Source organism: Arabidopsis thaliana, chromosome 3 (genome assembly GCF_000001735.4).
Source record: "Arabidopsis thaliana chromosome 3, partial sequence".
In the NCBI taxonomy this organism is placed as follows: domain Eukaryota; kingdom Viridiplantae; phylum Streptophyta; class Magnoliopsida; order Brassicales; family Brassicaceae; genus Arabidopsis; species Arabidopsis thaliana.
The window spans coordinates 22,007,705-22,028,645 of NC_003074.8; the positions used below are offsets into that span (position 1 = coordinate 22,007,705).

General features: G+C 35.6%; 6 protein-coding genes and 1 non-coding gene across 12 annotated transcripts; 5 read left to right on the top strand and 2 right to left on the bottom strand.

Annotated features, from left to right (window-relative positions):
- Positions 1-1,303: 1,303 nt before the first annotated feature.
- Positions 1,304-5,100, top strand: AT3G59580 (Plant regulator RWP-RK family protein). 3 transcript variants are annotated; one of them, NM_001339989.1, is made up of 7 exons: positions 1,347-1,400; positions 1,530-1,571; positions 1,848-2,715; positions 2,814-3,596; positions 3,692-3,812; positions 3,912-4,271; positions 4,365-5,100. In NM_001339989.1, exons 3-7 carry the CDS (start codon positions 1,948-1,950, stop codon positions 5,015-5,017), a joined length of 2,685 nt encoding a protein of 894 aa, NP_001327143.1. In that variant the 5' UTR covers positions 1,347-1,400; positions 1,530-1,571; positions 1,848-1,947; the 3' UTR covers positions 5,018-5,100. The 3 variants fall into 3 exon arrangements, with proteins under 3 accessions (NP_001030895.1, NP_191517.1, NP_001327143.1); NM_001035818.3 differs by having other exon boundaries at positions 1,304-1,571; positions 4,365-5,087; NM_115820.4 differs by lacking the exon at positions 1,530-1,571 and having other exon boundaries at positions 1,306-1,400; positions 4,365-5,087.
- Positions 5,101-6,462: 1,362 nt separating this feature from the next.
- AT3G59590 (jacalin lectin family protein) lies at positions 6,463-8,064 on the top strand (the record flags this gene model as incomplete). Its single annotated transcript, NM_115821.1, has 4 exons — positions 6,463-6,489; positions 6,554-7,246; positions 7,326-7,691; positions 7,786-8,064. The coding sequence occupies 4 exons, from the start codon at positions 6,463-6,465 to the stop codon at positions 8,062-8,064; spliced, it is 1,365 nt and encodes a 454-aa protein (NP_191518.1).
- Positions 8,065-8,671: 607 nt separating this feature from the next.
- Positions 8,672-10,657, top strand: NRPB8B (RNA polymerase Rpb8). Its single transcript, NM_115822.4, has 5 exons — positions 8,672-8,811; positions 8,925-9,003; positions 9,230-9,387; positions 9,901-9,992; positions 10,108-10,657. Exons 2-5 carry the CDS (start codon positions 8,925-8,927, stop codon positions 10,217-10,219), a joined length of 441 nt encoding a protein of 146 aa, NP_191519.1. The 5' UTR covers positions 8,672-8,811; the 3' UTR covers positions 10,220-10,657.
- AT3G09215 lies at positions 10,523-11,101 on the bottom strand. The gene is made up of 2 exons (NR_143934.1): positions 10,933-11,101; positions 10,523-10,851 (listed from the first exon to the last, which is right to left on the bottom strand). It is a non-coding gene; the product is annotated as an uncharacterized misc_RNA (transcript).
- Positions 11,102-11,848: 747 nt separating this feature from the next.
- On the top strand, positions 11,849-13,604 carry AT3G59610 (F-box family protein / jacalin lectin family protein; the record flags this gene model as incomplete). The annotated part of the gene is made up of 2 exons (NM_115823.2): positions 11,849-13,177; positions 13,259-13,604. The coding sequence occupies 2 exons, from the start codon at positions 11,849-11,851 to the stop codon at positions 13,493-13,495; spliced, it is 1,566 nt and encodes a 521-aa protein (NP_191520.1). The 3' UTR covers positions 13,496-13,604.
- A 2,126-nt stretch (positions 13,605-15,730) lies between these two features.
- Positions 15,731-16,996, top strand: AT3G59620 (Mannose-binding lectin superfamily protein). 2 transcript variants are annotated; one of them, NM_115824.4, is made up of 3 exons: positions 15,731-15,911; positions 16,329-16,580; positions 16,676-16,996. In NM_115824.4, exons 2-3 carry the CDS (start codon positions 16,335-16,337, stop codon positions 16,790-16,792), a joined length of 363 nt encoding a protein of 120 aa, NP_191521.1. In that variant the 5' UTR covers positions 15,731-15,911; positions 16,329-16,334; the 3' UTR covers positions 16,793-16,996. The 2 variants fall into 2 exon arrangements, with proteins under 2 accessions (NP_191521.1, NP_001326082.1); NM_001339990.1 differs by lacking the exon at positions 15,731-15,911 and having other exon boundaries at positions 16,298-16,580.
- A 302-nt stretch (positions 16,997-17,298) lies between these two features.
- On the bottom strand, positions 17,299-20,819 carry AT3G59630 (diphthamide synthesis DPH2 family protein). Of its 3 annotated transcripts, NM_001339991.1 has the most exons (11): positions 20,769-20,819; positions 19,986-20,349; positions 19,676-19,872; positions 19,476-19,584; positions 19,037-19,367; positions 18,851-18,920; positions 18,658-18,725; positions 18,440-18,555; positions 18,236-18,342; positions 17,990-18,135; positions 17,299-17,895 (listed from the first exon to the last, which is right to left on the bottom strand). In NM_001339991.1, the coding sequence occupies exons 2-11, from the start codon at positions 20,070-20,072 to the stop codon at positions 17,651-17,653; spliced, it is 1,476 nt and encodes a 491-aa protein (NP_001327300.1). In that variant the 5' UTR covers positions 20,073-20,349; positions 20,769-20,819; the 3' UTR covers positions 17,299-17,650. The 3 variants fall into 3 exon arrangements, with proteins under 3 accessions (NP_001327300.1, NP_001327299.1, NP_191522.1); NM_115825.5 differs by lacking the exon at positions 20,769-20,819 and having other exon boundaries at positions 17,370-17,895; positions 19,986-20,284; NM_001339992.1 differs by lacking the exons at positions 19,986-20,349; positions 20,769-20,819 and having other exon boundaries at positions 17,335-17,895; positions 19,676-19,918.
- Between the last annotated feature and the right edge of the window lie 122 nt (positions 20,820-20,941).

The window sequence follows — 20,941 nt, forward strand, 5'->3', positions numbered from 1 at the left end:
TGAATCCTCTTAATTGGAGTACATAAGTTCTCACTTCTCAGCAACGATGAAATAAAAAAAAATGACAAAAGAGAGTTCTAAACCACACTAATCTCTAAATTGTATCTCAAGAGATCACTATATGAATAAGCCAGCTTTGATAAAAGTTTTTAAGTGTTGATCGAAAATACTGACTAACGCTTAGATGATTAATTTATGTAAAGATGATACAATTATTGTTTTTCTATGGTGTTTAAATATTTGTGGTCTTCTGCTATTTGCAAATATTTAATTAATTTTCATGTGTATTAAAGAATTGTTATATCTCTGCCGACAGACGCTCCTATACTATGGGAGATCCAAAGCAAATTTTAAACTAATATGTGGTCTATTAATTTAAAACAAAATGGCTTAGGTTTAGGATGATCCTCGGTATTATATGCAAAATGCTTAAATTAAATATAAACGAAAGTAAACAAAAAAGAGTGACATATATAAGCAGTAAACAAAAAGAGTATTTTAATGGGAAAAAAACATATACAACTATTGTCATTAAGCTCACGACAGCATAGCAAAATATATATAGTCGAAGATTACTGTATCAATGGCAACAAATTATATATGAATTATCTTAATCTTACCGATTACTAGTCAAAACACTTTGAATGTCTCCACATTACCCATTTTTTTTCTATACTTCCCAAACCTACCTCTGAATCTGATAATACAGTAACTACATGAGTAATAAAAAGTCTAAAAAAGAGAAGAGAAATGAGTTTATTTCCATATTTTTGTCGCTTTAAAAGGTTTTGTTTGATAAGGGAAAGTCGGCATGAGAAAGAGGAGAAAGTGACAGCTCTCTGATAAAAAGAGGGAATGAAGGAGAAGAATTTACGTCAGATTACGCAATTTTATGTCTTCCCCAAATCTAACTGTTGTCCACGTGTCATTTTCCTCTTCACTGTAGATTTAACTTATCCTCCTTTGTCATCCTTTTCATTATCTGTATTTTTTGTTCTTTCTTTTTCTGTTTTGCTTAACCTTTTCTATATCCTTTTTAAAATAATAATAAAATCTCTATCAATTCAATATTTTTTTTTGCAGTAATATTATTTACTGAGAGTCACCTTTAAAGAATAAAAGATATAAAAAAAATCCAATAATAAAAAGGTAATTGTACTTTACTTTTCACATTACGTCATCCGTGGTAGTGGGGTCGATTAGGACGCATCATTTTTTTTTTACGGCTCAGTGACTCACACACACACGCCAAAAGCAGAGTTTATTAAAAACAGAGTAAATTCGCTATTCCAATCAAAAGGTGAAAGAAAAAAAAACTCAAGAGTCTCTCCTCCATTAATGGAAGGAACCGTTTCTCTTTCTATGTGCTGATTGCTGATGTAGCTCCCACGAGCTCAAGAGTAAGCTTCTACCGCAATTTCCTCTAACTGAAACCAAATCGGCTCTTTACTAATTTTACAATAAAGTTTCCTCTTTTATCTTTCCTCTCTGGCTAATTAAACTTTCTCTTCCTCAATACCCCATTCAAGTTTCAACTCTTCTACACTGTGTCTTACAGCTTCATGCTCCAGGTTTAGGTCTAAAACTCATAATCTGGTTCTCTTTTTTTCGGTGGGGTTTGTTTACTTTTGCTACTAGATAATGACTTTTAGATTCCTTCTGTATGTCTTGTTATTGTTTTCACGTTTTTTTTTTAACCAAACAATAGCAAAATTGTTACATGTTTTGGATGTTCATTTCTGTGATTTGGGATTATTTTTACCTTTTCCTTGCGGTGAAGTTTGTCCTGTTTCGTAATTTGTGAACATATGAATAATTTAGTGTTTGTGATTACCTGCTTTGTGTAGGATACTGATTAGCATTTCTCAATTGAATCAAACTGCTGAAGACATCTGTATTACAAGGAAACCAAACCAGTCAGGAAACAAAAAGTCTCTGTCTTTGGCCATGGAGAACCCATCAGCATCCAGAGATAATAAAGGTTTCTGTTTTCCAGATATTCCAGTAGAAGAAATGGATGGCTGGGTTAAGAATTTGATCTCTGAAGAAGATATGTTTAGCTCCTCTTCAACTTCAGAGCTTATGAATTTCGAATCTTTTGCTTCATGGTGCAACAGCCCTTCCGCTGCAGATATCTTGTTCACTCAATACGGTTTATCGACCTCTCAATCTATTATACCTTTCGGAGGCTTAGAAGGCTCATACGCTTGCGAGAAAAGACCGTTAGACTGTACTAGTGTTCCAAGGTCATTGAGCCATTCTCTTGATGAGAAGATGCTCAAAGCATTAAGTTTGTTTATGGAGTTCTCTGGAGAGGGAATTCTGGCACAGTTTTGGACTCCTATTAAGACAGGAGATCAGTACATGCTTAGTACTTGTGATCAGGCGTATCTGCTTGACTCGAGGCTATCTGGATACCGTGAAGCGTCGAGGAGATTCACTTTCTCTGCTGAAGCAAATCAATGCTCTTATCCAGGTCTTCCAGGCAGAGTCTTTATCTCTGGAGTTCCTGAGTGGACATCAAACGTTATGTATTACAAGACTGCTGAATATTTAAGGATGAAGCATGCATTAGATAACGAAGTCCGTGGTTCGATTGCAATTCCTGTCCTTGAAGCATCAGGTTCTTCTTGTTGTGCAGTTCTGGAACTTGTGACATGTAGGGAAAAACCAAACTTTGATGTGGAGATGAACTCTGTTTGCCGTGCTCTGCAGGTAATTAACTAACCTTATCTCTCTTCTCTTTGTGTATGTGTCTTTGCTTCTTCTTTCTTTTATCTCTCTTCACTCATGTTTTTGTCTATGTTTTTCAGGCCGTGAACTTACAAACATCAACTATTCCTCGTCGCCAGTACCTTTCAAGTAATCAAAAAGAAGCTTTGGCTGAAATAAGAGATGTTCTCAGAGCAGTGTGCTATGCACATAGGTTGCCTTTAGCTCTAGCTTGGATTCCCTGTAGTTACTCCAAAGGAGCAAACGATGAGTTGGTAAAGGTTTATGGAAAAAACTCAAAGGAATGTTCTCTTCTTTGCATAGAAGAGACATCATGTTATGTGAATGATATGGAAATGGAAGGCTTTGTGAATGCATGTTTGGAGCATTATCTAAGAGAAGGGCAAGGAATTGTTGGCAAAGCACTCATATCAAACAAACCGTCTTTCTCATCTGATGTAAAGACATTTGATATCTGCGAGTACCCTCTTGTTCAACATGCTCGAAAGTTTGGTCTTAATGCTGCAGTTGCTACCAAACTGAGGAGCACATTCACTGGTGACAATGACTATATACTTGAGTTTTTTTTACCTGTAAGTATGAAGGGAAGCTCAGAACAACAACTTTTGCTGGACAGTCTCTCGGGCACCATGCAGAGACTATGTCGGACTCTGAAAACTGTTTCAGATGCTGAATCAATTGACGGTACAGAATTTGGATCTCGTAGTGTAGAAATGACAAATCTCCCACAGGCTACTGTATCCGTTGGAAGCTTTCATACGACATTTCTTGATACTGACGTCAACTCTACTCGAAGTACCTTTTCGAACATCTCCTCTAATAAAAGAAATGAAATGGCAGGTTCTCAAGGCACTCTTCAGCAGGTATGATGATGCATCTAATCCATTCATTTACTCTAATATATTTTGATACATGCTGCTAGGTATAGAGACTGAGTATTGTTGTATATCTTACATAGGAAATTAGCGGAGCAAGAAGATTAGAGAAGAAGAAAAGCAGTACAGAGAAGAATGTGAGCTTAAATGTTCTCCAACAATACTTCTCTGGGAGCTTAAAGGATGCTGCAAAAAGCCTTGGTGGTGAGAAACTAGTACTAGTAGTGCTCTTTGCTTGTTTCCCTTACAAGATTATTCAATTGCTGATCCTTGGATGTTTTTCTTTTTGCTTTCTTTCTGCAGTTTGTCCGACTACACTAAAAAGGATATGTAGACAACACGGAATTATGAGATGGCCATCTCGAAAGATTAACAAAGTGAATAGGTCACTAAGGAAAATACAGACGGTGCTTGACTCTGTCCAGGGTGTAGAAGGAGGACTGAAGTTTGACTCGGTGACAGGGGAATTTGTAGCAGTTGGCCCTTTTATACAAGAATTTGGGACCCAAAAGAGTCTGTCTTCTCATGATGAAGATGCACTTGCAAGAAGCCAAGGTGATATGGATGAAGATGTGTCAGTAGAGCCTTTGGAAGTTAAATCTCATGATGGTGGCGGTGTCAAGTTGGAGGAGGATGTTGAAACAAACCACCAAGCGGGACCAGGTAAAAAATAATAACTACATTTTAAGACCTTTTTTGGAGGAGCTATAAGAATGTGAATATGGTCTAACAAAAGATCATTCTCATTGTGTTCAGGATCCTTGAAGAAGCCATGGACTTGGATAAGCAAACAGTCTGGCTTGATCTATAGTGATGATACCGACATAGGAAAAAGAAGTGAAGAGGTAAACAAGGATAAAGAAGACCTTTGTGTTCGAAGGTGCTTGAGCTCTGTAGCACTTGCAGGTGATGGAATGAATACAAGAATCGAGCGAGGTAATGGAACTGTAGAACCAAACCACTCCATATCAAGTAGCATGTCGGATTCATCAAATAGCTCAGGAGCAGTTTTGCTGGGAAGTTCATCTGCTTCCTTGGAACAAAACTGGAACCAAATAAGAACTCATAACAATAGCGGTGAAAGCGGATCAAGTTCAACACTAACCGTAAAAGCCACTTACAGAGAGGACACTGTACGTTTCAAGCTTGATCCATACGTTGTTGGGTGTTCTCAGCTCTACAGAGAAGTGGCTAAGCGTTTCAAGCTGCAAGAAGGTGCCTTTCAGTTGAAATACTTGGATGATGAAGAAGAATGGGTGATGTTGGTCACAGATTCTGATCTCCATGAATGCTTCGAGATATTAAATGGTATGAGAAAACATACAGTGAAGTTTCTGGTCCGTGATATACCGAACACCGCAATGGGAAGTTCCGCAGGCAGCAATGGTTACCTCGGAACAGGCACCTAAGCATCAATGTTATTGTGCTTAAATATGTACAGATAATCTATGTTTGGTCTGACATTAGTTACTCATGTAGAAAGACAAAAAAAAAAAAAAAAAAAGGGTGCAGTGGAGTTGAAGAATGTATATAAACATAGAAAGACACATCACACAGATCCTATATTTTTGTCTCGAACAAGTCGTAGAAGTAAATCTGAATATATCAGAAACGCAAGGAGATAGAAGCTCAAATCTGTGGACTGCAGATTAGACATACATGTTTTTTGTTTTGTTTTTGTCATCATCTTCATGTTTCCAACTTAATTTCTTTTGAAATATTCTACTTAAATTAAAGTTGTTTAAAATAGGGCTATTATATTCCAGATTTCTTTTTAACAGCTTCTAGATTTCTTTTTATTTTATAACTTTTGGTATAATTATTCATTTTGGATCTAAATAAGTTTATTTACGTACATCCGATCTAAAATAGTTTATTGATAAAGCTTTCTAATTAACTCATATTTTTTTTATTTTTTTTGTCGAAAGTGAATTTTATTGATTAAGAGTGACAAAAGTCATGATACAATTGTTCAAGAATCCAACTAGGGGGACAAACATTATCAGAGTAATAGTTACAATGGAGACAACCCTGTTTAGCAAGTAAATGAGCTACCCTATTACACTTTCGTTGAGTGTATGAAAAACTGATGTTTTGGAATCTAATTAACTCATATATATTCTTTTTTTTTAAACACCCATTTTTTTTTACCATAAATCAATTGTTCCAATATTTTCTTTCTATTCAATTTTTACATCTACAGTAATTATTGTATTATGAGGGGGTGATTTAGTTATCTATTTTGAATGATTTGAGTTTTTTTGTGAGTTATAGATGATTTTGGGTAAATATAGTAAAATTGATAACTTATGAATTTTCCTAATAACCTAGAACACTTTTTTTTTTTTTTGAATACCTAGAACACTTTAAAATCATTAAAGACCAATCTTGGAAAAAAAAAATCAATAAAAGTGGATTTGAATATACTCTTTCAAATTCATTAGTTCAATAGCATTGGATTTAGCAATTCTTATTATAACCAATAACACTAGATTTTTTATTAAAAAAATAATCTATGATAGGATAACATATGAATTATCATCCAAAACAAATTAATTTATTGCTTGCCAAAAAAAAAAGGTATATTAATATTGTTACTTTTTCATTTTATTCCACCTATTGTTGTTATTATTTTGTTATATCTTTATGTAATAGTAGTATACTAACGTAAGCTATAAAATTCTAATAGAAAATTCATCTATATATATATATTCTTATGGGGGTGTAATTGTGTAAACTCGTCCGTAACAGATAACATAATGCAACTAGAACAACTTCCGTGGGAATTGGAGGAAAGAATACTCACTTTGATTCCAACAAAGTGTCTCGCTCTATTCAGATCTGTTTGCAAACGATGGAACTCTCTTTCAAACGAGAGAAGGTTTATCAATAATCATTTGGCTCGTGCCCATCCACAATAATTCATCTTGATTGCCAGATCCAAGATTTGCTCGGTGGAAGTTAATCTTGATGTTCCATCCATAGAGGTGCATAGCCATAACTTACCCTCATATATTCCCGGTTATAATGGTTTCTTCATGACGGTCGAATATTGCGACGGGTTAGTGGTTTATGCTACCGAGAACGGGATTGGGATATGCAACCCATTGTTGAGACAGATTAGATGGATCAAATCCAAAGTGAATTATCGTTACAATGGGGTGGGATACGACAATTCTAGACCCGAAAATCATTACAAGATCTTTGAGTCTTGCCCCTATAGCGATACAACCGTGAAAGCTAGTATCACCGAGTTTGTATCCGATGCATGGATTTCGAAACCGTACGAGTTTGCATATGATTGGGATTTTATGTCGTCCTATAGTGTATCATTGAATGGAGCTTTGTATTGGGTTGCTTTCCATATGGCGTCTGATGACCAGTTTATTCAAAGCTTTGATTTTTCTACGGAGAAATTTGAACCCTATTGTCTCTTGCCTAATAAAAAATGTGATCCAAGCAATGCTAGGTCCCTTGCAGTTTTTAGGGGAGATCGATTTTCGTATTTAGAGCAAAACTATGAGACAAGGAATATAGAGATTTGGGTAACAAAAAAAGAGATTAAAATTGAGAATGGAAAGGCTGTGGAGTGGATGAACTTGATGAAAGTGTCAGTTCCTAAATGGTCGAGTTTAAGAGTAATAAGCTATGATCCGCCAAGTTACTTCATCGACGATAAAACCCTCAGTCTCGCATTTGTGTTGTTTGAACAAGAAGGAAAAGGCTTGCATTTATATTGCCAAGGGAGATAAGTTCCATGAAATTATAATAAACGATTTGGTTGAGTATCCTACTCGTCATCACCGTACCTATGTTCCTAGTTTGGTCCCAGTTCCAACGTTCACGATGAGCAATAGAAGTAAAACGCAGCAGGTTGAGTCCCGCTTCACACCCCCTAGAGGAATACAAGCGAGCGATGGAGGAAACGAGTGGGACGACGGCATCTTCCACAATGTGAAGAAAATAAATGTAGGAGTAAATGATTTTGACACGGTCTTTGTCAAGTTTCACTACTCCAAATATAACCGGATTGAAGCCGGAGCAGGTCATGGAAATGCGACAACACATAATCCAGACGACGAAGTACGTGACGTGATGAGATTTCTTACTTCTTAATTTATTAGTTTCTAACTTATATATAGTTTTATCATACATATCATATGGATTTCTTGCATAGATTATGATCGCTGGAGGCGACTACATTGAAGCCGTCGAGGGGACCTACACTGAAAGCCATATCACCTCCATTACATTTCGGATGCGCAAGGGAGACATGATGCCACAGTACGGACGCTTGAACGGGACGCCCTTCTCGCTTCGAGGAGAACGAGGCTCCAAGGCCATCGGGTTTTACGGAAGAAGCTCTGGTGTCCACCTCACTGCTCTCGGCGTCCACTTCTCTCCACCCCCTCTATATTATTCGTTTCCTAACCATTCACCAGTTTTTAATTATTAATAATCATGCCAATAAAAAGTAATAATTCTTTTTTGGATATGAATATGATCGTTTTTCTTGAACATGCACGATTGAGTAAAATGGGAATATTACTGGCCGTGTTTTTTATTGGGTTCGCAAAAGCCTAATAAAAAAAGTTGGACTTATGAGTAAAATGGGAAATAGGGTTTTCCAATCCTTCTTTCTGAAACCCTAAACCGACAAGGCAAGCAAACAACAACGCTGCTATACAAATCCATCTATAAACTCTTTTTTTTCTTTTCGACCGTGTCCATTAAAAATATATGATGCAACCAGAGAACCAGCCGTGGGAATTGGAGGAAGAGATACTTTCTCACCTTCCAACAATTTTTCTCGCTCGATTGAAATCAGTTTGCAAACCAACTAGTGTTTAACTATTGCTCATACTCAGCAAACCATGCACCTACTCCAATATTTCAAACTTCTGATCTCTCCTTTAATGCAACATATGTAATAAACAACAAAATATACATGGAATGTCTCGGAAAAACACAAATCTATAGGGTATTTTCTGTAATAAGTAAAAATATAAGGAAAATATGTAAATAAACCAAACTACAAGGAATATATGTAATAATATGAAAAAGTAAAAAACAAAAAATCCTTTCTCTCTCGCTTCTCTTCTTCTCTGCCCCTCCTTAACACTCTTCTCGCCGCCGTTCCTCTCTCTGCCTCTTGAGCCTCCGGAGCTGGTGAAAAAAATCGTCTTTTCTATCTCCTTTGAAGGTAATTCAGCTTTTCGATTTCTCCAGATGCTCATATAGTTGTTTTATGCCAGTCGAATCGGATTATTTTCATGAAATTAAGAGTGTTTAGGGTTTGAATCTCCGTGTTTGTAGATGGCGAGCAATATTATCATGTTCGAGGATATCTTCGTGGTCGATAAGCTAGACCCTGATGGCAAAAAGTTCGATAAAGGTATCTACTTTTTTTTTTAACCTCAGTCACGATTTGTAATGCTTGTCATGGCTTAAATCGAGTTTCTGATATGAATCCTAGTTTCTTGTGTTTGTTTTAAGTTTTAGATAAATTGGAATCCAAGTTAGTGTGAAAAAGATCTCAACTTTTAAAATTTTAAGCCTCCTAAAGTTTGTTTGTTCTGACTTCAAATTGATTGCGTCTCTGTGTGTTTGTGGTAACACAGTTACGCGTGTTGAAGCAAGGAGCCACAACTTGGAAATGTTTATGCATTTAGATGTTAACACTGAGGTTTATCCATTGGCTGTTGGTGATAAGTTCACGCTGGCTATGGCTCCCACGCTTAATCTCGATGGAACTCCTGATACCGGATACTTTACTCCGGTACTGCATGCTTTTTCTATGTTAGATTTTTGGTGTATATTGCATACTCTTTTTTACTTGCTTGGATAAATCTCATGAATGGTTACAGTAAGTTAGGCCAGTTAACTTTTCTTAAGGTTTTGGTTGGGGCATACCATTAAGTGCTAATTGCTCGATATGACTAATTCCACTGGCTTGATTCAGGAGATAGGAATAAGACTAATCATATGAAAACTTGAGCAATACTTAGTCTCTTGAATATTGAATTAAAACCTATCTTTGAAAACCAAGACTGTTTTCTTTGATAATTTGAACATTCATTTAGTTTCCATGTCGCTCTATTACAAGAACATGTATTAGGATTTGATCTAATTGCTTAATAGAACAATTGCTTTGGCTTGATTCAGGAAGCCTATCTAGGAATAAGAGTAAACATGTGGAATTTGAGCAAGACTTAGTGTCTTGACTCTTGAATCATGAAACCAAGATTGTTGTTAGCTAATCTAATCTAGTTTCCATCTCGCTTTGTTACAGGGAGCAAAGAAAACACTTGCAGATAAGTATGAATACATCATGCACGGGAAGCTTTACAAGATCTCTGAGCGTGACGGCAAAACTCCAAAAGCGTAAGAATCCCATATACCTAGACCAACAAAATCATTTTTTCCCAAAGAGATCCAATTTAACTTACAGATCTAACCATCATGCTTCGGTTTCTATCTTGCAATTATGTGTTTGCAGAGAGTTATATGTTTCGTTCGGGGGGCTCCTGATGTTGCTTCAGGGAGATCCAGCTCATATTTCTCACTTCGAACTTGACCAGAGGCTCTTTCTACTCATGAGGAAGCTTTGAGATGCCATTGTCTAATCACTTTCCGAGAATATTCGCATAAAAACCGAATTAACAGAGAGCTTTCTTATAAAAGCTTTATCTTATGTTAAACTTTGCTATTATAAATACTATTTTCATGAAGCAACTCTTGTACATCCAATATTTAACTGTCCAATTGAATTATGCTTGTAGCTCAGAGCTGTTGATGAATGATGATAACCACTTGAGGCCAATAAGTTATAAAACAAACAGAGACAAAAAAATTGTTTCTTTTCTAACAACACTCTCACATGTGTTTAGTAATATTCTCTCTTTGAACAATAACACTAAGCCAATAAAACAAAAAAGTCAGTTTCTGGCGTAGCAGGAATTTTTCTTTGTGATAGTGAAGTTTTTGGAGTTGTTGTTACTCATGCTTGTATCCAGACGCCTTCCCACTTCTCCCAACTGTATGAGGCTCATGCGTATTATCGCTGTTTACCTCCAAACCATGATAAGCATGGCTGAGGAAATACTCGGATCCTGATTTTGCAGCTGTTTGATTTAGTGAGTGAGTTATGATTATTGCCTCTCAACTGCAATGCTTTCTCTGCAGCTTATACTAATGCCATTGGCTCTCATGTGTCCGTCTTCTTCTCCATTCTTTGCTTGATCTGCATCAAGTAGATTGTCAAACTCATGGAATCAAAAATGGCTTTGGTTGACTTAACAATGTATCAAGCTTTCTATGATACCGTTTGTTTTGTGATCTTCTAGGTAACCACCCTGAAAGAAGAAGATCCGTGGCTCCTCTGATCCGCTATATATGTGCTTCTGAAAAGTGGTTAGCAATTTGTGAATTGTGATCACTTGCGGCATTTAGGTTCATATTGGGTGTACGATTTTGGATTATAAAGAAAATCATCAAAACGTTCGTAGAACACAATTCACAAATTTATTGATTTAAACTAGAACGATACACGTAACTGATTCTTCTTTTTGCATGTCCAAAATTATCATCAAGACCGGACTAATCATCATAGGATACATGTGAAAGTTGCAGCCTCTTACATTTTCTCCGTAACTATTTTGCTGTCCTGCTTTTATCCCTACATTTTCTGAGAGAAAGTCTTCTGTCAGTGCTAGATTTCATACTTATTCCATGACTAAAGTTACTTTACTTCATTTCATAATCAAATAATATACTTTCTATTTAAATTATTATATAATTTGTTGACAAAAAAAATATAGGTATCTAAGAAGTAAAAAGTATATTTTTCATATATATTAAATTAAATTAAACATGTTCTAAAAAGGGATAATATTTTTTATTTATTTATCTAACTTTTGGTATAATTATTTATTTTCTGATACAAATCTACTCACTCACATCCAGATTATATGTATTTTCTCTTTCTAATTGCCTCATATCTACAGTCATTCATTTTTTTATAGGTTTTCTTTCCTAATTACAATCATTTATGGACAAAAGTTAAAAAAATAAAAATAAAATTTTCTTTTCTCTTCATTTTCCCATCTATTAATATATATAGTTATTATATTCTTCATGTAGTAATAGTAGCAGTATCTGTAAGCATTGAATTTCTGTTATACACATCCATCTATATATTATCTTGTTCTGATATATTATCATAAAGCTAAAAAAAAGGTATGATGCAACCAGATCATGACCTGCCGTATGATTTGGAGGGAGAGATACTCTCTCACCTTCCAATACAAATTCTCGCTCGATTTAGATGTGTTTGCAAGAGATGGAACACTCTTTTCAAGGAAAGGAGGTTCTTCAACAGTGATTTGGGTCTCGCCCGTCCACAATTCATCTTGCTTGCCGAATCCAAGATTTGCTCGGTGGACGTTAATCTTGACGGCCCATCTATAGAGGTGCATAACTTGCCCTCAGATATTCCCGGTTATAAACTTTATATGCCCATGCACGTCGAATATTGCGACGGGTTATTTCTTTATGCAACCTGTTATGGGATTGGGATTTGCAACCCATGGCTGAGACAGATTAGATGGTTCAAATCCAGTTATGAAGGTTATGATTTCAGTGGGATGGGATACGACAATAGTAGACAGGACAAGCACTACAAGATCTTAGGGTCTTACTGTACAAATACAACCATGAATGCTAGTGTCACCGAGTTGGGATCCGATGCATGGAAATCTTACGAATTTGCATTCCATAGTTGGAATTTATCTATGTCGCCTTATAGTGTTTCATTGAATGGAAATTTGTATTGGGTTGCTTATAATCATGAGTCTCGTGATTATTTTATTCAAAGCTTCGACTTTTCTACGGTGAGCTTCAAACACTATTGTATCTTGCCTACTAAAAACGGGCATCGTCAATGCGATGGTAGATCACTTGCGATATTTAGGGAAGATCGATTTTCGTTTTTAGAGCAAGAGATCTATAACACAAGGAATATAGAGATTTGGGTGACAAAAGAAACTATTAAAAATGGGGATGGAGAAGCTGTAGAGTGGGTGAATTTGATGAGTGTGTTAGTTCCCGAATGGTCGAGTTTAAGTGTCAACTATTACCCGCCAAGTTACTTCGTCGATGAAGATAAAGTTGGTTTGACTCTTGTAATATGTTGTTATAACAAGGAGGGAAAAGCTTATATTTATATTGCCAAGGGAGATAAGTTCCATGAAATTGAAATAAAAGATTTGGTTGAGTATAATCCTCGTCACCGTACCTATTTTCCCAATTTGATCCAAGTTCCTACGTTTACGATGAGCGGTAGGAGTATAACCCAACATCAGGTTGAATCTCGCTTCGCACCCCTCAGGGGAATACAAGTGAGCGTTGGAGTTGGAGGAGACGAGTGGGACGATGGTTTCTTCGACAATGTAAAGGAAATAATTATACATACAAATTCTTTAGGCATCATCTTTGTCAAGTTTTACTACCGCAACGGTAACGTACGTGTAGCCGGAGCCGCTCATGGGGATTCCACCGAGACTCGCGGGGTGAAATTTCTTTTGTTTTATTTATTTTCTACCTTAACATTTTCATATATACAACTATATACTTTATGGCTTTTTATACAGCTTATGGTTCCCGACGACGACTACATTGAAGCCGTCCAAGGGACCTACACTGAGAGTCACATCACCTCCATGGCGTTCCGGTTGCACAAGGGCAACCGGTCGCTACGGTTTGGATTCTTCGAGGGAATGTCCTTTGTGCTTGGAGGAGCACGAGGCTCAAAGATCATCGGATTTTACGGAAGAAGCTCTGATCTCTACCTCACCGCTTTCGGCGTGCACTTCTCCCCCCTTCCCTAGATTTTTCATTTCCAAGATGAATAATGATGTGTAAGATGGGAGCCTAGTAATTCATTTACTCTATTTTTTGTTTAATATCTTTACTAAATAAAATTTGATGTCTCAAGCTAAATGTTACTAGTCAATCTATCAGATTTTGTTGAAAGTAAAACTAATTCGCATGAAAGTAGGATAATAATCAACTGATCAAAGTTTTGGAAAAATTAGATATACAAATAACTAATAGAAAGTAAACACAATTTAAACAAATATGAAAACCTAATATATATTTAATCATATGTGATAAAGTTTAACTGGAAACAAAATAGTAGAAAAATAGAAAAAAATCAAATTGTCAATGTTTAAACCTCTTTTTGTATGGGTGATATGATGTTGTTTTCTATTTCGTCATTCATATCTAGTATATTCTTATTGTGGTCTTTTTCTGTATCATTTATTTGATGTGCATTTCCTCTAAAACTTCATTTAGTACCAAGCAAATTTTCAGGTTTCTACATGCTAATTAGCACACTTGTGCTTTATTTCGCTCCGTTATAAGCTGAACTTTTACTATATTATGTATAATATGGTTCACATACTCTTGTTTGTTTGTTTGGTCTTTTTACTCCGGTAAGGAATAAGACTAGACATATGAAACTTGACCAAGGCTTAGTGTCTTGAATCTTGGAATAAAACCTATCTATGAAAAACAAGATTGTTTGTTTGATAATCTGAACACGCACTTCATCTGATTTAGTTTACATCTCTCTCTATCACAGGTGGCAATGAAAAATGATGATCGATGAAGTCGGTTGAGCCTTATGCGACTAATTAAATTGTAGAACCAACATTTGATGATTCTGTTATGTAGAAGAACCAACATTTGTTTCATTTGATTTAGAATTAAGTTCTGTCGTGTGAAGTTGATTCTGAGTATCTTCCCATGATACTCTCTTTCGATGTTCTCCGATATCTCTTTATTAAAGCCATCATGATACACATTCAGATGGTTTCTCGTATACGTTTAGTTCAATTTTTTACTTTCTCATTAATGCATATATATATATATATATCTACTGGAAAATTTTGGTTAAAGTTGTGTGAGCATTGGCGAAAATCCTCCCACTAAATGATGAAAAAAGTTTCCAACTTGCTATGTTGTTCTTGTAATCTTCTTACTATTTTTTCAGTTCTTTTTTTTCTTCATAATTGTGTTTTTAAATTGGGAAAATTTCCTAATTGTTAATGGTCCTCCAAATTATGTGTCAAATAAAATTTGTAGAAATACCAAAATAAACACAAGAGATTAAGCATGATATACCCTTGATCTTAAAGTGCGATTCCACTTAAAAATCAAACTCGGATCGCTAAAATAGTCAAAAGTATCTAGTAATCAAAGACTAAGAAATGACTGGCTTCGAATATGAGTGGATAATTATTAATGTCTGTCTTATCCATATATAAATCTTGTTTTATATTATTTTCAAAGTTTCAACTCAGGAGTATTTCGTAGGAACATATCTAGTAAGAACATTAATGTACACTTAATTTTAACCACTCTCTTGCATCACAAGTAAAATAAAAATAAAAATATATGGGTTAATTAACATGAAACATTAAAAAAAAAAAAAAAAAAAACATGAAAGGCCAATAGAATTAAAGACAGCGGTTTTTTTCCCACCGATTTTCGTATTAGATTTCTAGTGGAAAGTGTTAGAATATAGGAAATATGGAATATTTCCTTATTCCTGATTATGACAAATATGTAAACAATATACTTGTAGAGCACTCGTGTTATGCCTATATAAGGCTTATGTTAATATCATAAATCTCCATGGAGATTCATAATATTACAGAAAGATGAGGAGTCAAGACGGTTTTGTCGTGTGTGTGTTTTTCTTTTGTTAATCTATATAAGGAAAACGTGTGCGTTGATCTTACAAATATAATAAAGTTAATCTATACAAGGAAAACGTGTTAGAAAGTTGCATAAAAGTATTTAATCGTATAAATGAAAATGGTCTCATTCTTAATAAAAAGATTTTAACAAGAAAAAAACCAAACGAGTCAAGACGAAAGTAAAACGAATTGACAATGGAACCTATTATTCGTTGTGTCTTAATCGTGGCTTAGTTGTATCATGTATGGTACATACGTTGATACACGAAGTAGGTAGTGAGTCGTGGTTTTTTCTCTTCTGTATTTACATTCCACTCACTTTCTTTCTTGCATCATCCTTACACAACTACTTCCTATAAATAGAAAGAGACTACTAAGAACTTTACATCTGAAGTATGGAATTAATTTAGCAACTAAAAAAATTCAAGAGAGCAAAAAGAACTATATATACCCCCTCCTACCTCATGAAGTATCATCGCTCTCATTCTCTCAAGCATCATCACATATACAGCTTGAATTAGAGCTAAGAAACTGAAAGGTCACGAATACTCACTTTCTCTACTTTTAGTTTCTCTCTTCATATTAATCTTCTTTCTATGTTACTGGTACTTATTCGTCGTCTCTGTAGATTAAATACATTATACTTTTAGTTTCGCTCTACATAGTCCCCCTACCCAATTCATCATTCTCAAGTATCTATCGTCACACATACCTTGAAAACTCAAAAGTCTCACGAAATATAGTTTTCTCTTCTTTTACTTTAGACCGTCATTTCTTTAAATCTATAGTAGTCTGTAATCTACATATATTGTATATATATATATATATATATATATATATATATTTAATTGGTTATATATAAGTATATTTTAATTAACTAAAGACAAATACGTAGTTGATCATTACTAATTTACTATGATTGCGCCGTAACTGAGTTTGTGTTTGAATCTTTCAGGAAATAATGGCATTTCGTATGAGCCGAGATCATGCGGACTTTGTTGCTCATGGTGGAACCGAGTGGGATGATGGGGCCTTCGTGAACGTTAAGAAGATAAAAATATTTCACGATTGGGCTGGTATCACCTTGGTTCAGTTTGACTATATCGACGGCACGGGGGCTATTGTAAGCGGTCTCGATCACGGGACAGAACCTTTTCAATTTGATAGAGAACACGGGAGGGTTCCAGTCGAGGGTGCTCGAGCAGAGGTTAATTACCAAACTAATATTTTTTTAATTCTTTTTTATTGTTTCTATTCCAAAACATTAATGATTTTATTTGTTTTCCCCATTTTGTTTGGTAGTTTTGGCTGAGAGACGATGAATACATCACAATCGTCACAGCATTCGGCGGATATTGTGTGAGGAAGATTGAGTTCATCACAAACAAGCGAACCTTTGACTTCGGTGGTTTTAATTGACCACCTTAAATGTTTTCTTTAAAGATATCTTCCATAGGATTATAATTAGTTCTTACAAAGTTAAGGTCAGATTATAATTTGCATCTCAATTAATATTTAATACATATGCAGTAATTTTTTTGACTAATGTTAAAATGACATTTATAATTATTTTTATCTCATGAAAGAAAGATAAAGATAATAAAATATCTAATACCTAATTTTAATATAAGATGAAATAAAAAAAATAACATTTGAACACAAAACAGAGTCTAAGAAAAAGATGATAAAACGTGTTTGTTTTTTTTACAAAGGAAAGGAAAGAATCATAATTAAAGTGAGACATCCTTAGACGATTCTTTGCTATGCTCTTCGACTTCACTCACTTTGCTCTTCGACTTCACTCACTTTGTTCTTCTTCATCTAAAGAGGTCATCTACCGAGCTTAGACAAAGACGTACCTCTTCTGATGAGACCTTACCATGCTCTGCGACAAGAACATTGTAATCTCTTCCTTTCAGATAAGAGAGAGTCTTGACAAACAAGTTGAAACAACTTTTTTAAAATTTAAGACCTTTTGAAAAGGTTTTAATTAACCTTAAACTTTAAAGATATCTTCCATAAACTTATAATTGATTCTTACAAAGTTAAGGCTAGATCTACTTTGCATCTCAATTAATACGTTTGTAACATTTAACAACTTAATAAGGAAGGAAATGGTATGAGAGAGAGGGAGAGAGAAAAAGGATATAATGGACGGCAAACATTTTGTGTGTGTGCAAACATTTTCTCTTCTAACAATCTCATAGGAAGCCAGTAAAACAGTGTCTGACATAGCACAAATCTTTCTTTGTGATCAAACTCAACTTCTTGGAGTTGCTACTCGTGCTTGTATCCAGACGCCTTCCCGCTTCTCCCAACTATATAAGGCTCCGGCAAAGTATTCTCACTATTTATCTCCAAACCGCGATAAACTCGGTTAAGGAAATACTCAGGTCCTGATTTTGCAGCGGTTTGTTTAGTCAATGAGTTATGATCATTGCCTCGCAACTGCAATGCTTTCTCTGCAGCTTGTACCAATGTCATTGTCTCTCCTGTGTCTTCTTCTCCATTCTTAGCTTGATCTGCATCAAGTAGCACACTGTTTGTCAAACTCATGGAATTAACAAAATAAAAGGCTATTGTTGACTGAACAATGTATCCAGCTTTCTATGATACCATTTGTTTTGTGATCTTCTACGTAACCACCCTGAAAGAAGGAGAACCGTGGCTCCTCTGATCCGATATGTGCTTCTGATTCTGATTTTACAGAGTTGATCACATCTTGGAAATGCATTAGGTATGCACCTGTCCATTCACTCCCTCTGCAGAAACAGGAACACCAGACACACCGACTCAGGAACCTCGTGGATCGAATACAAAAACTATTAACGATTTTCGCATTATAATAATTTCTCTCTGTACCTGCTAAAAGCAAGATTGGCTTCGAACGGAGTAATGACAGGGGACATGAACTCTTTGCTATCTAAAAGAGCCGTTTGGGCACATGAGATGTAGATGAAAACATCGCACTAAGAGAAAAACACAAGACAGAAAAAGACATTACTCACTTGACATATCTCACTTTGATAATTACAGCTAATTGGAAGGCTCTGTTGTTTAACTTACCTCGGGGAAGTTTGCGAGTTTGGCCGGGTTAGGCCGTCCCATGGCAAGAATGTAAGATTTTTTGCCAGCTGCAGATATGAGTGCTTGCATATGGTGAATCATATGAAGGTAACCAGCTGCATATATTGCCAGGTGACATTAGACATTTAATGAACTTATCAATCTTGACATCACAAAATCAATCTTGACAACACAAATGCAGAAGAATAGGAACTTACCAACACCAAGAGTCCCCACCAAAATACCTATAATATTCGCATCCTTAGCTTTTTCCACCAAGTAATATCTGCAACACATAACTCTGAATGAGGACTTGAAATGTAATTCAACAGAGATAATAAAGAAGATCGAAATGATTGACAAAGTTTCATATTGTGATGTATAATGTCTGCTTGAAAAAAGTGATTATACCGTCGCTTAAGTATCCTTCTTTGTTGATAAAATTCCGTCACCAAAGAATCTTCTTCAGCATCATATCTGACTAACATCAACAAACGAACATAAACAAGAAGATAAGCTACTCATGCCTTAGTCAACCCATTGGATATTTGTTTAAGAAAAATGGATCAAGAAATTTCCATGGATAGAGCCATATACCTATGTCACAACCATTGAAGGTCAGTACTACATTGGCAAAAGCTGAACTGTCAGAACCTATCCAGAAAAGTAAATAGTCCTCGATTTTGCTTCCTTCTGGCAAGTCCCAAGTTAGCCCTCCTAGTCTATAGCTCCTAGATGAGGATAAGCTATCACTAGAATCACTTTCGCTATATGGTCTCGGATGCTCCATGGATTCTCTAGGATCTTTGGATGGACTAATGAATGAACACAAGACATTGGCTACAGATAATTGAGAATCAGTCTTCGATAATCCTAATTCTTCTCGGATTTGTGGAATTACATGCGCGTATTCTAGACCATAAAGAATCTGAAAACAAAGCAAAGATTGAGAAAACAGAACATGTTCATCAATACCTATACCATAAAGATAAACTTATGAAAACAAAGCAAAGATAGAGCGATAAGCCTCACATACCATGATAGGCTTATCGCTCTTTGACGCATAATCTATCAAATGCTTAACACAGCTGGAGACGTTTATCGAAGCTTTCCCAAAAACGAAGAATGCTGGAAGAACTGATGTCCTGTGAAAACATAGAACCTCACAATAAGACATTGTTTCAACAAGGGAATTTAAAGCAATTACATAGATGAAGAAAAGGGTTTATGACTCACGGGCTTAGACATGTTTGACCGTAATGAACAACACATTCAGAATCAATATGCAAAGCTCCAACTTCATCAATACAGCAACTACCATAAGTTGTGTCAGCCATTACAAAGAACCTGACTTCTCTGTCAGTAAGCAAACGAGTTTTGCTCTTAAGAGCACTCACGACCTTAGTCGAATCTTTTAACAACTCATCCGGGAACTATGAAAGAAAAAAACTAAGCTTTATCATCAAATATTCATTGAAGTAACAATTTGAAGCTAAGAAACAAAATCAAACTTCTTCATTCAGAAACTGGAGAAAAGGTTTGGTACCTGTAAAGCAATTCTGGTGAAGCTTTTGCTAATAATGAACTCCGCCGTACGGTTAATCTCGTACTTTGATTCAAATTCCAACTCCATAGATTAATCACACGAAATTATCAACCTTTCCGGCCGAATAACTAAAATCGTCGTATTCGTCGACTTGGATTTGCGGCTGAAGAAAAACAAACCAGACGTAGAAGAATGATGCTTGATGAAACGGCGTCGTTTCTAAGTATAGTTCTCATCACTGGTTTTCCTTATTTATCAAACCGGTTTAAGATCCTACCAAAAAAAATCAAAACTCAAACCGGTTTTTAAGTATTTATTTTAGCGGTTATGATGAAACGACATCGTGTTGATTCCTTAAAAGTGCCTGAAACATGAAGTGAGCTCAGAGTGATTCAACTGATGGATTTACAGAAGATAACAAAGACGAGAGAAGCTCCAAAAACCCTAAGAGCCATTTTTCACAGTTACAACTTACAACGCAATGAAAGCTGAATCAACGAAGTTACTTTCAGAAAAAATAACAACAGTGTCCCTTTTTTTTGAATTGAATTTAAGGGAAGATTCGAGCTTGAGTTAACGCCAGAAATCCGATCAGTGGCAAACTACAACAGTTTCATCTAAATCAATCAAACTATAACCAAGTCGAAGCTCAAAAGAACAAACACTATGAGCGCTTGTAAGAAGCAGAGGATAAACCATAGAGAAGAGAGATCAGATGAAATCCACATCGCAAAGCTTGCAATTAACGATGACGTTCGACAAAGAAATTTTAAAAAAATTAACCTTTTTAGTTTCCGATTGCATTCAAGGATCTGGGTTTTGTCGCGACGTCGCACAGAGAACGATGGACGTCGAGCACTATGTTTCCGTATTGATTAAAACCGGTTCAAGTATATATTTATCGGTCTATATTTGCAAATAAATCACACCCACACCGGCCATCGCTGGTTTCCTTA

Coding starts and splice junctions, on each gene's coding strand:
- AT3G59620 (NM_115824.4), top strand. CDS start 16,335: ATGGCATTTCGTATGAGCCGAGATCATGCGGACTTTGTTGCTCATGGT. Junction 16,581..16,675: donor TCGAGGGTGCTCGAGCAGAG/GTTAATTACCAA, acceptor TTTGTTTGGTAG/TTTTGGCTGAGAGACGATGA.
- AT3G59630 (NM_001339991.1), bottom strand. CDS start 20,072: ATGGAGTTGGAATTTGAATCAAAGTACGAGATTAACCGTACGGCGGAG. Junction 19,585..19,675: donor GGTCAAACATGTCTAAGCCC/GTGAGTCATAAA, acceptor ATGTTTTCACAG/GACATCAGTTCTTCCAGCAT. Junction 18,343..18,439: donor AACTCGCAAACTTCCCCGAG/GTAAGTTAAACA, acceptor TTTTTCTCTTAG/TGCGATGTTTTCATCTACAT.
- NRPB8B (NM_115822.4), top strand. CDS start 8,925: ATGGCGAGCAATATTATCATGTTCGAGGATATCTTCGTGGTCGATAAG. Junction 9,004..9,229: donor TGGCAAAAAGTTCGATAAAG/GTATCTACTTTT, acceptor GTGGTAACACAG/TTACGCGTGTTGAAGCAAGG. Junction 9,388..9,900: donor ATACCGGATACTTTACTCCG/GTACTGCATGCT, acceptor GCTTTGTTACAG/GGAGCAAAGAAAACACTTGC.
- AT3G59580 (NM_001035818.3), top strand. CDS start 1,948: ATGGAGAACCCATCAGCATCCAGAGATAATAAAGGTTTCTGTTTTCCA. Junction 3,597..3,691: donor CTCAAGGCACTCTTCAGCAG/GTATGATGATGC, acceptor TATCTTACATAG/GAAATTAGCGGAGCAAGAAG. Junction 3,813..3,911: donor TGCTGCAAAAAGCCTTGGTG/GTGAGAAACTAG, acceptor TTCTTTCTGCAG/TTTGTCCGACTACACTAAAA.